This window comes from Amblyraja radiata, chromosome 41 (assembly GCF_010909765.2).
Source record: "Amblyraja radiata isolate CabotCenter1 chromosome 41, sAmbRad1.1.pri, whole genome shotgun sequence".
NCBI classification, from domain to species: Eukaryota; Metazoa; Chordata; class Chondrichthyes; order Rajiformes; family Rajidae; genus Amblyraja; species Amblyraja radiata.
This window is the reverse complement of record NC_045996.1, coordinates 15,188,658-15,202,157: the sequence shown is the minus strand read 5'-3', so window position 1 is coordinate 15,202,157 and position 13,500 is coordinate 15,188,658. Positions and strand designations below refer to the sequence as shown.

The 13,500-nt window shown below is 45.7% G+C and overlaps 1 protein-coding gene across 2 annotated transcripts in view; it reads right to left on the bottom strand.

Annotated features, from left to right (window-relative positions):
• Nucleotides 1–8,324: 8,324 nt before the first annotated feature.
• The window catches only part of meiosin (meiosis initiator), a 54,193-nt gene continuing 49,017 nt past the window's right edge, over nt 8,325–13,500 (bottom strand). For both annotated transcript variants that reach the window (XM_033014312.1, XM_033014313.1), the window contains one exon: nt 8,325–10,480. In XM_033014312.1, the coding sequence (XP_032870203.1) occupies nt 10,369–10,480 (112 nt within the window). In that variant the 3' untranslated portion in view covers nt 8,325–10,368. The remainder of the gene's footprint in view (nt 10,481–13,500) is intronic.

Sequence of the window (13,500 nt, the reverse complement as noted above, 5' to 3'; positions counted from 1 at the left end):
AGAAGCTCGGCTCATTTACAATGACCACCTGGCTTGGGGATGCAACTATCAGAGTCTTGCACCAACCAGCCTTGATGTGTAGGGAGGAACTGCAGATGCTGGTTTAAACCAAAGACAGACACAAATAGCTGGGGTGACTCAGCGGGTCAGGCAGCATCTCTGGAGAAAAGGAATAGGTGGCCGTAGTGTATTTGGGTACTTGGAATTGACTTAAAAGAACTCTCAGATACAGGAGTAAATTAACATGCGTCCCCTCGCACAAGACATAACATATGCTAATTATATTACGTACATCACAGTGGCGTTCCAGATCGAGATGTCTGAGAAAGGGTCTTGTCGCCTATTCCTTTTCTCCAGAGATGCTGCCTGACCCGCCGAGTTACTCCAGTTGGATCGCTGGACGGCATGAACTCGATGGGCCGAAGGGTCTATTTCCGTGCTGCATCAGATTATTAAGGGTTTGGACACGCTAGAGGCAGGAAACATGTTCCCGATGTTGGGGGAGTCCAGAACCAGGGGCCACACACAGTTTAAGAATAAGGGGTAAGCCATTTAGAACGGAGACGAGGAGACACTTTTACTCACAGGCAACACCAAGAAACTAAACTGCAAGTTTGTCATCTCCGATAGACAGACACAAAAAGCTGGAGTAACTCAGTCTGTGGAATTCTCTGCCTCAGAGGGCGGTGGAGGCCGGTTCTCTGGATGCTTTCAAGAGAGAGCTAGATAGGGCTCTTAAAGATAGCGGAGTCAGGGGATATGGGGAGAAGGCAGGAACGGGGTACTGATTGGGGATGATCAGCCATGATCACATTGAATGGCGGTGCTGGCTCGAAGGGCCGAATGGCCTCCTCCTGCACCTATTGTGTATTGTCTATTATCACTAAACCAAAACTCCTTGCCTCATCACAGACTAAATGGGCCAAATCTAAAGCGGGTTAACATAGAACTAGTTTGAACAGATGGTCGATGGCTGGCGTGGTCTTGGCGAAGGCATGTTTCCGTGCGGTGTCTGTATCTGGACTAAAGAGCATTAGCGAGGTTGGTGGGGGTGGGGAGTGGGTTGGAAGAGGAAAGAAGTGGCTTTGTGCTGGTTAGACCCACGTCCTCTCTGCAAATCGGCACAGAAATGGTGCAGTTAAATACCGAACATAGCACGAGATGCAGGTCCCAAATTTAACAAAATATTCTATCCCTGTACGGATTGCAATGTGGACTCAACACCAATGCATCAACCTCGACCAATGCAGCAGGTGACTTGCAACTTGATGGAAACTAAACTGTTCCCTTCCTGACACGTTGGGCCCTTAGTTGCAAGCAGCAAATGAAGAATGAGAACTATGCAACAATCAACCCAAACCTCTCACTTCCTGTTTCTCTAATCATGTTGGTTATTAAAACAATGTTAGTTGCCTCAAAGGAATAGTTAGTGATACTTAGTTTTAGTTTAGGAAGGAACTGCAGATGCTGGTTTAAACTGAAAATAGACACAAAATGCTGGAGTAACTCAGCGGGACAGGCAGCATCTCTGGAGAGAAGGAATGGATGATGTTTCAAGTTGAGACCCTTCCTTAGACTTCGACCCAACAAGTAGTCACCCATTCCTTCTCTCACAAGGAGGCAAGAAAACAGGCCCTTCGGCCCACTGGTCTGTACAGACCAGCGATCACCCCCTACTATCCGACACTCGAGGGACAATTTACCACTTACAGAAGCAAGTCTAAAGAAATCTGAAGAATAAAGGGGAGGCCATTTAAGACTGAGGTGAGAAAAAACTTTTCCACCCAGAGAGTTGTGAATTTGTGGAATTCCCTGCCACAGAGGGCAGTGGAGGCCAAGTCACTGGATGGATTTAAGAGAGAGTTAGATAGAGCTCTAGGGGCTAGTGGAGTCAAGGGATATGGGGAGAAGGCAGGCACGGGTTATTGATAGGGGACGATCAGCCATGATCACAATGAATGGCGGTGTTGGCTCGAAGGGTCGAATGGCCTCCTCCTGCACCTATTGTCTATGTTTCTATGTTTCTATGAAGGGTCTCGACCCAAAACGGCACCCATTCCTTCTCCCCGGAGATGCTGCCTGTTACTGAGTTACTGATGCTGAGTTACTCCATCACTTTGTGCTTATCTTCGATTTAAACCAGCATCTGCAGTTCTTTCCTACACAGTTACAGAAGCCAATTAGCTGACAAACCTATACGTCTTTGGTGTGTGACAGGCAACTCGAACACCCGGAGAAAACCCACGCAGTCATAGGGAGAACGTGCTAACTCCACATAGACAGCACCCGTAGTCGGGATCGAACCATTGTCACTGGAACTGTGAAACAGCAACTCTACCACTGCGCCACCCAAACCTACTGTGATCTTGCACGTCTTAACCAGATATGTTTTTTTTCCACTACAAGATATTGTTACGTCCTTCTGAGACTCATGGTCTGGTCTTGCCCCTGAAGAATGACAGTGCAGACATGGGTTAGATGTAGGGTGGAAACAAAACGGCACCAGCAACATTCAGCATTGAAAAGCTGGAAGAAAAATATGCAACAACGAAACCAGGAATGTGGAATAAATTCCAGGCTAGAATCTAGACCGGGCAAGTTCAGATGACAGATGGATCAGCTCTTGTTCCTCCTTCACTTCCAAACTGAACACTTTAAAGGCAATCTCCTCACAACAGGCAGGGAAACCACAGTCTCCTTCCTTTTCTGAGTGGCATTTACAAACTTTTAAGAGATTAAAATGCCAAACAAATGGAAACTATCTACAAGAGGGTCCCCACTCCTCCGCTTTGGAGTGTTATGGAGATCCAAGTTGTTTATTATTAAACATTCTTTCCATGAATTCGGCGGCTTATCTTGGGCTGTGGTCGGAATGGGCCTCCATGACATGACACCCAGCCAATGGCCAGAAGAACCAAAGAGATCTTCTGAAGGCAGTGGCCAGAAAACGCCATGTTAGTTCACAGTTCAGTTATTTGCATTCTGCTTTCCCGGAACCCAGAAGTGACATGTTCCATGGAGCCGTGAACACAATTATTGATCACAACACATGAATATTTGCATTCAATTGTAATAGTAATTGTGATATTCCCTGCAGACACCGGGAAAATCCTCAAGTTAGAAACATAGACAATAGAAAATAGGTGCAGGAGTAGAAGCCATTCGGCCCTTCGAGCCTGCACCGCCATTCAATATGATCATGGCTGATCATCCAACTCAGTATCCCGTACCTGCCTTCTCTCCATACCCCCTGATCCCTTTAGCCACAAGGGCCACATCTAACTCCCTCTTAAATATAGCCAATGAACTGTGGCCTCAACTACCTTCTGTGGCAGAGAATTCCACAGATTCACCACTCTCTGTGTGGGGAAAAAAAATGTTTTTCTCATCTCAGTCCTAAAGGATTTCCCCTTTATCCTCAAACTGTGACCTCTTGTCCTGGTCTTCCCCAACACCGGGAATAATCTTCCTGCATCTAGCCTGTCCAACCCGTTAAGAATTTTGTAAGTTTCTATAAGATCCCCCCTCAATCTCCTAAATTCTAGCGAGTACAAGCCGAGTCTATCCAGTCTTTCTTCATATGAAAGTCCTGTGATCCCAGGAATCAGTCTGGTGAACCTTCTCTGTACTCCCTCTATGGCAAGAAGTTAGCAATGATGGAGAACGCATTGCACAGCGAACATGTCTGAAAACATGTTCCCGCTGTTGGGGGAGTCCGGAACCAGGGGCCACACACACACACACAGTTTAAGAATAAGGGGTAGGCCATTTAGAACGGAGACGCGGAAACACTTTTCCACACAGAGTTGCGAGTCTGTGGAAGGTAGATTAAAATGCTGGAGAAACTCAGCGGGTGCAGCAGCATCTATGGAGCGAAGGAAATAGGCAACATTTCGGCCCCAAATCCTTCTGGAAATAGGCAACGTTTCGGGCCGAAACCCGGAAGGGTTTCGGCCCGAAACGTTGCCTATTTCCTTCGCTCCATAGATGCTGCTGCACCCGCTGAGTTTCTCCAGATTTTTGTCTACCTTCGATTTTCCAGCATCTGCAGTTCCTTCTTAAACACTGTCAGTCTGTGGAATTCTCTGCCTCAGAGGGCGGTGGAGGCAGGTTCTCTGGATGCTTTCAAGAGAGAGCTAGATAGGGCTCTTAAAGATAGCGGAGTCAGGGGATATGTGGAGAAGGCAGGAACGGGGTACTGATTGGTGATGATCAGCTATGATCACATTGAATGGCTCGAAGGGCCGAATGGCCTACTCCTGCAACTATTGTCTATTGAGCTGAACACAATGTGCTGCAGGAACTCAGCGGGTCAGGCAGCATCTGTGGTGGAAACTGACCGGCGGGACCCTACTTCAGAGCGTTTCAGACAAATCGTTCTGAAGGGCCCTGATGCTACACGTCATCTGTTTAAACCCTCCACAGATGCTATAGCCAGTCTGAAGAAGGGTTCCGACCCCTAACGTCACCTATTCCTTCCCTCCAGAGATGCTGCCTGACCCGCTGAGTTGTACCAGTATTTTGTGTCTGTCTTCGGTGGGAGATTGCAACCTTCACGTGGTCCGCCCTGTTTCGACGAATGCAATCAACCTGGCGTGCACCATCAAATAAGATCAAATAGAACAAGTTGTCCAACAACTTTAGGCTGTGCACGCCATACGCAAGAAGAAGTGTCCGTCTTCCGTATAAACCAGCCCATAAATGCAAATGAAGGTATAGCAGGAAATGGGTAAGTGTACTGACATGCCAGATAACTTACAGAGCACTCAAGAGTTCAAGAGTTTAATGTCATGTGTCCCTGATAGGACAATGAAATTTTTGCTTTGCTTCAGCACAACAGAACATAGTAGGCATTGACTACAGAACAGATCAGTGTGTCCATATACCATTGTATAAATATATACACACATGAATAAATAAACTGATAAAGTGCAAATAAACAGATAATGGGCTATTAATGTTCAGAGTTTTGTCCGAGCCAAGTTTAATAGCCTGATGGCTGTGGGGAAGTAGCTATTCCTGAACCTGGTCGTTGCAGTCTTCAGGCTCCTGTACCTTCTACCTGAAGGTAGCGGGGAGATGAGTGTGTGCCCCGGATGTTCCCCTGCCTTCTGTACAACAATGTGTCGCCATTTTGGTATAGATATTAATTTATGCTGACGATGTTTTTGTGCAGCTGGAGTGGGCTACTCATCTAATTCTTCTTGCGTGTGGCTTGAGCAGCCTAAAGTTGTAGATGACGGGCAGACATCCAGGCCAGGACAGCATCAGTTACTGGGTGGATGGCTTTGATGCCTCCAGGGAAAAGCCTCAGTGGGCAGTCATTCACGGTGTGTGGGATGGGCCGGGCTGAATGTCCGCAGTCGCAAGAAGGGCTGTCTGCCATCCACCACTTCTGTAGGTGATGGGCTACTCATCGAGGAGCGCGTTTTAATTTTTATGTGATAGCTGTTTCAGGAGACTTACCTGCCTGGATCCAAGTCTGTGCAGTCCAGTGGCTGGAATTCCTTGCATACAAGTAAGTTCTTTCCTCTGCCGCCACGACAAGTCACCTTCAGGCTCCTCATCTATTTTGTTCATGCTTTCCTCACAGGCATCAAAATCCTGACCAGTACGCCCCCCACTCCAACTCAAGTCCCCTATCCCGAATATCTCCACAATGCATGCAAGGGCAATGCTGGTGCACAAGATCATGGGCCTCATAGACAATACAAGAATACTTCAAGAGGCATATGCACAAAGAAACTGCTTATAACAACTTAACCCCATCCCAGAACAATCTGTAGACTCTCAGCTAACCGAGCCACCACCTACATCCCCAACTCGGTAGAAAGGTCAAAATGTCATAAGAATTATACAGTGTGGAAACAGGCCCTTCGGCCCAACTTGCCCACACTGACCAACATATCCCAGCTACACTAGTCCCACCTGCCCGCATTTAGTCCATATCCCTCCAAACCAGTCCTAACCATATACCTGTCTAACTGCTTCTTAAATGTCAGGATAGTCCCAGCCTCAACTACCTCCTCTGGCAGCTCGTGCCATATACCCTGTGTGAAAACGTTACCCCTTAGATTCCTATTAAATCTTTTCCCCTTCAGCTTAAACCTATGTCCCCTGGTCCTTGACTCCCCTCTTCTGAGCAAGAGACTCTGTGCATCTACCCGATCTATTCCTCTCAGCCTTTTATACACCTCTATAAGATCACCCCTCATCATCCTGCACTCCAAGGAATAGAGACCCAGCCAATTCAACCTCTCCCTGTAGCTCAGACCAAAGATACTAGAGGAGCAAGATAGTCCACTTGACAAAAACGCCGTAGTACGGTCATGGGTAATTTTTTTCACGCCATTTTGGGAATCAAATATATGAGGGTTTTATTTAATGGGCTTCTGCCTAGTATCTTTGGCTCAGACCCTCTAGCCCTTGGTTTCTTGATTTCTTGATCCTCCAAATGGAATTTAAACTGGAGGTGGCAACATCTTCTCTGTACCCTTTCCAGCTTGACAACACCTTTCCCATAATTCACAGACACAAACACACTTTTCAATACAGAGGTCTCAATAATTTAATTTATATTAATTTAAAACATCCACAACAATAAATAGGAACCATAATAACAGATTAATAACAGCTTTGTCAAACAACGGCAATGTTGTGTGGCTTTATTTCCCCAACCAACCAAAGTGCAATCAATGATGAAACTTAGTTACCTTAACACTGAAGTTAGAAGTGGAACATAAAAACAATCCCCACCCCCTATATCCCGCTGGAGTGGAGCTGTAAAAGGTGACAATTAAACCAGGCAGACGCTCTTTGGTCTGCCCGAGCGTTGTTCACCACCCAGCAGAGCGAGATGTCCGTCGGGGAATGTTGCCGACTGGCCCACTGCAGACTGCAGGAGTACGTGCTGAGGGACGCACTGAAGCTCGGTGCAGCCAACGCCAAGGCTCGGACCACAGTCTAGGGTCTTTCCGCTGCTGGACATGGGGGGCACGGTATGGTTGGAGACACCCCTCAAAATAAGGGAAGGTATCCCATGCCAGGGGGCCACATGAGTGGCACGGGTGAAGGACAGATTTGTGAAATCTGAAAAATGTATATAGACTCTATTGAACAATTTGTATAGCCTCCGAAAATGTCGGATGAATTTTTTGCACGGTTCATGCATTGTATATATTTATTACCTGAATTAAATCTATTTTGAAAATTTAAAAAAAGTTGCAAGTGTTCCCTCTCAGAGACAAACAACTGCAGTTGTTTTTAATTCAACCTGCTATCCAGTTGGCAGGACTATGGACAATGCATAATGAGACAGAAAGGGTGGGTTTAATGAAAGTGAACATCAAAATCAAACTGGCCCACAGTATCCTTGAGGGATGGAAAGCGACTGTCCTTGCCTGGTCTAGCCTTCATATGACCCCCACCATAACAATGTGGCTGAGTCTTCGCTGCCTTTTAAATTGGCCACGCAAACCATTCAATTAGGGGCATCGAGAAGCAGCCAATAAATAATCTTCAGTGATAGTTATTTGACACAGTGGAGTCCCGTGTGAAGTAAGTGGCCAGCCATGGGTCCCCATGGAAACAACCCACCCCAGCACGGAGGTGCAAAAGGTGAAGCAGGCAAGCAGCAGGTAAGGAGTCCTGCATCATCGGAGAGGTCCAATGCTAAAATTGGGTTGTTTACACTCATAATGATAAAATCTCTTGCTCTCTTGAAGTTAAAGAGTGCTCGAGCCATCACCAATGTTACTCTTCGTTTGAAACCGACATCTATAATTAGCAGAACTAACCCTACCATAAATACAAAGGGCTCAGGATACCAATAACACAATGGCAACTGCACTTCAAAGCAATTAATAGATAACTTTATATAAATATGACATATTGATAAACATTTATATTGGAATAATCAAATAGTTAAAATTTGCACTTTTAATTTAGGAGGTTTATAATGGTAGATGCGGGGTATAAATTGATAATTCAGTATGAATCAATAACAAGGGCGTTTTACTGTTTGTGCATTTCCAGTCAACCTGTCCCATATTATAGACACAAAATGCTGGGGTGGGAGTTGCAACCTTCACGTGGTCAGCCCTGTTTCGACGAATGCAATCAACCTGGCGTGCACAATCAAATAGAACAAGTTGCCCTACAACTTTAGGCTGTGCACGCCATACGCAAGAAGAAAAAGTCACAAAATGCTGGAGTAACTCAGCGGGACAGGCAGCATCTCTGGAGAGAAAGAATGGGTGGACGTTTCGGGTGGAGACCCTTCTTCAGATTGTCTCCACCCGAAACGTCACTCATTCCTTCCCTTCAGAGATGCTGCCCGTCCCACTGAGCTACTCCAGCGTTTTGTGTCTATCTTCGGTTTAAACCAGCATCTGCAGTTCCCTCCGACACATTTTATCTGTCCCACATTATGTTAGACCTGGCTCATTGTTGTTCTTGTGACAAAGTGGTGTAGGGGTTGGGTCAGTAGCATTAAACAATCCTGTAAAGGGGGTAATAGACCAGTGACTGTAAGGCTGTTCTGAATAAGCATGTTCTCCTGTGCTATGACAATAAGCTGACCAGTCACTATGAGCGATTGTTCTCACAGAAGAATGAGACAGAACATGCTGGATGAAGTCATTTGCATTGATCTGTACAGCTGATGACCAGAGACACACGGACTTGCTCTCAACTGCACTCCTGTAAAATTAAAGTGCCTTGAATGATGGCCAGGGCACCAACTGTAGTATAAATGATCCTTATTGTGTACTGCTGACTGACCTAGTTCATTAAAGCACTTTGAGATGCATGCACTTTTAAATATTAAATACAAAACTGCACTTTACAAAAATGGTCAGTGATCTCTTCTGATAAGAATCTGAACTGATTCTTATCGAAAGTATTACCGACTCTTCCTGCAGTCAGCATGATTTTTTTGTGCTTCGTTTCAGTCAGTAGTCATACAATAATTTTATTTGCAAGTTTAGTGCTTGTATAGTAACCATGAGCACAGAATACTTATTTTTTTAATTAGTGTCACAGACGAGGGAGCTGAATAAAACTTCCATGCTGGTGCACCCCACAAATATCCAGGTCAGGGACTGATAATTCAGCTGCAAACACCAATGAGTATTTCCTACTGCATTATTTTCACATTTCCCACACTAACCCCCACACGGGCCTGGCAGTGAGACTGGAGTTGTCATTCCTTAGTCATATCGACAAGGGAAAGGCAGAGAGCAGCCAAAAGTTGAATTAAGTTGGATCCCGGCAGTCAATAATAGAGTGCATTTGGTTGAGACCACAAGACATTTTAAGGGGATGATGTCATTGCTTGTTTTATAAGGAAACTGCAATAATTCAACTGGAGATTTTCCATCTACAGTTGGAAAAGAGAATATCTTGTGTTTGTCCGAGTCCTTACATGTCCCGTTCAGGACAACCCAGAGTGGGCCAGAGAGAGTTGTAACATAGCAGCTAATTTCTGTACAGCCAACCCCCACACACAACCCTGTAATCATGGCTAGGTGATCTATCGTACTAATGTTAAGTGTGGGATGAACACATTGGACAGGACACAGGGATAATGCCCTGCTTTTCCCACAAGAAGACCACTTACTTCCACATGCAAAAGCAGCCAGAATTTCCAGTTAACCTCTCACCTAAAGTCCACACTCCTGACAATGCAGCTCCCCCTCAGCGCAAGGCATTTTTTTTTTGTTGAATTAATATCCTACACTGTCAGCCTTGATATCTGTGATCGAGTTTTTGGAATGAGGCGAGAAGCCACAACCTTCTGACTCAGGGGTAATAACGCTGCCCACAGAGACAGAGAGCTGTAGTTTGAGTGCCTGAGCCAAGAAGAAAGCTATGCCTCTCATTATCAACACAAGCCAAGCTTCACATACATTGCTACTTCGAACATAAACTTAAAGTTCTACCCAATACTGATGAAAACGGCTTCAAGTTCATTTCCTGCTGGACAGTCCACAATAGTCTTGTTCGCCCACCATTCACTTGGACTTCAGCACCACTCTCACTGTCTGCCATCTGTCCTAATATGTAGGTAGGAGTTTTCAAAATTTAACCATTAATAAAAAAAATCTATTTCGCAATGATTTTCCAAGTTGTCTTGGTGATCCAAGTTAGACACGAGCGAGTTTGCTGAATTTTTTGAGTTTGTCAGGTGTAGCTGGGACATGTTGGCCGGTATGGGCAAGTTGGGCCGAAGGGCCTGTTTTCTCACTGTATGACTCCGTGACCGGGCCTCAAGCGACTCAGCAGTGGTCCTGTGCATCTTGGGTCGGACACCGTGGGCTGTTTCACAACAGCATTGTGCTCTTGTTCGCCTCAGTAAAGGGACAGGTCTCACAGGAGATGGAGGGGTTCAGGCATCTCCACCTCCTCCTTCTCTTCACTCGACGAGCTATCCAGCCTCACGATGCGATTGTTCATCTTGCTGAATTCGCGGGCTTTTATACTGTGAGCGAGAGAGAGAAAGAGACAGGGAAGGCACATTTAACACAGGGTAACAAATAATCCTCCTGCATTCATCAGGCCAACTCATAAGATCTAAGTAATAGGAGCAGAATTAGACCATTCGGCCCATCAAGTCAACTCCGCCATTCAATCATGGATGATCTATCTCTCCCTCCTAACCCCATTCTCCTGCCTTCTCCCCATAACCCCTAATACCCATACTAATCAAGAATCTACCTAACTTTGGGACGACAGATGGCACAATGGGCTAAGTGTTCGGCTGGCAACCGGAAGGTAGCCGGTTCGAATCCCGCTTGGAGTGCATACTGTCGTTGTGTCCTTGGGCAAGACACTTCACCCACCTTTGCCTGTGTGTGAATGTGTGTGAATGTGTGTGAGTGATTGGTGGTGGTCGGAGGGGCCGTAGGCGCAGATTGGCAGCCACGCTTCCGTCAGTCTGCCCCAGGGCAGCTGTGGCTACAGAAGTAGCTTACCACCACCGAGTGTGACTGAGGAGTGATTGAATAATGCGATGTAAAGCGCCTTGAGTATTAGAAAGGCGCTATATAAATCCCATCCATTAATATTATTATTAACTCTGCTTAAAAAATATCCATTGACTTGGCCTCCATGGCCTTCTGAGGCAAATAATTCCACAGATTCACCACCCTCTAACTAAAGAAATTCCTTCTCATCTCCTTCCTAAAGGTACGTCCTTTATATCTGAGGCTGTGACCTCTAGTCCTAGACTCTCCTATTAGTGGAAACATCCTCTCCACATCCACTCTATCAAAGCCTTTCAATATTCGGTATGATTCCCCTCTCATTCTTCTAAGCTCCAGCGAGTACAGGCCCAGTGCCGTCAAACGCTCATCATATGTTAACCCACTCATTGCTGGGCTCTTCTTGTAATCTCAACAATAGCCAGCATTGCTGCAATGAAGCAGAACAACGCAGCCACCAAGCAACCAAAATTCAGCTGATGAATTAATTCTGCTGAAAACCACATTCACCGTTGACCTTAATTCCATTGGTTTAATGCGGTGCTAAAGGTTACCGCTAAATAGCACAATTGGCTGAAAGTGTGACTTAAGAGGCTGTGGATGCTTTCAAGAGAGAGCTATATAGGGCTCTTAAAGATAGCAGAGTCAGGGGATATGGGGAGAAGGCAGGAACGGGGTACTGATTGGGGATGATCAGCCATGATCACATTGAATGGCGGTGCTGGCTCGAATGGGCTGAATGGCCTCTATTCCTGCACCTATTGTGTATTGGCACAATTGCCGACTTCAACTAAAGTTTTTGATTAGAATGGTCTTCTGGGAAGCCTTGCTTTTAAGAAAATGAATTAAAGTGCTTGGCACTTGAAATGCAAAAAATGATTTCAGAAATCTCATTAACAATAATTTTGTTTTGAATGATACACATGGCAAGTTAAATGGTAAATTGGGAACATTTGCAGGCATCTTATCACAATGCTGAAAAACGATTTTGAAGTTCACCACACACAGTAAATTATTCCGAACATCAAAGATGACTGTTTGATGGGGAAATGTGACAGCTCTTCTGTAACCACAGACCAGACACAGAAATGGAGCAGTTGAGCATCTTATGGAAGTGTTGTCAGGAGCACGGGATTGTTTTGGGAATTTTAACAGTTACTTAAAAGATTGTCAATCAGTTTAACCGACAAAAAAAAAAAGAACTTTAGGTGCAGGATTGTATAAAAATCAAACATTTTTGTTAATCCAGCACCTGCAGTTAATTTCTGCAGTTCCTTGTGTCTCCAAACATCTCCTTAGGCTGAAGAGTCTCCTTGAGCCTGGGTCTGAAGAAGGGTCCCGACTCGAAACGTCACCTATCCATGTTCTCCAGAGATGCTGCCTGACCCGCTGAGTTACTCCAGCACTTTGTGAAACGTCACCTATCCATGTTCTCCACAGATGCTGCCTGACCCGCTGAGTTACTCCAGCACTCTGTGAAACATCACCTATCCATGTTCTCCACAGATGCTGCCTGACCCGCTGAGTTACTCCAGCACTTTGTGAAACGTCACCTATCCATGTTCTCCACAGATGCTGCCTGACCCGCTGAGTTACTCCAGCACTCTGTGAAACGTCACCTATCCATGTTCTCCAGAGATGCTGCACAACCCGCTGAGTTACTCCAGCACTCTGTGAAACGTCACCTATCCATGTTCTCCACAGATGCTGCCTGACCCGCTGAGTTACTCCAGCACTCTGTGTCCTTGAGCTCTTTTTGCCATTCAATAAGATCTTCATCAGTCTCAATTCCACTTTCCTGTCAGATCACTATAAGACTTCAGGAATTACTAAAATATCATCACTCGATCAAACATAATTAGGACTGTTGGTAACATTGAAGATTGGCAAATGGGTAAGCGAGAGGAAGGAATGTTTTTGGAAGTAGAGGGAGAGGGGAGAAATAGGTGCAAGTCCAGATGGGACACAGGTGAGGGGTGGAGGATTTGGGGGAAGGAGGAAGGGGGGGGGTGGGGGGGTGGGGGGGTTGCTGTTATCTAAAATTGGAGAATTCAATGCTCAAACCATTGGGTTGTAAACTGCCCAAACAGAAGATGAGTTGCTGTTCCTCCAGTTTATGTCTGGCCTCACTCTGGCAGTGGAGACGGCCTGGGACAAAAAGGTCAGTAGGGGAATGGGAAGAGGAGTTTAAAAGGTTAGCGCCTATTTATGGGACTGTTTTGATCTGCATGCATCGGATGTGTTTGAGGTTTGGCCTGCTACGTCCGTGAGACTACCCAGTACAGACTCTGCCCAGGTTACAATAGCACTGTGTCAGGGGATATGGGGCGAAGGCAGGAGAATGGGGTTAGGAGGGAGAGATAGATCAGCCATGATTGAATGGCAGACTTGATGGGCCGAATGGCCTAATTCCGCTCCAATCACCTATGACCTGTTCCTGAGAATGTTCATAAACTGAACAGTTCACACATCAGAGAAGTGGCTGCCCAAATAATAACATAGCCCAACCTAGGACAAC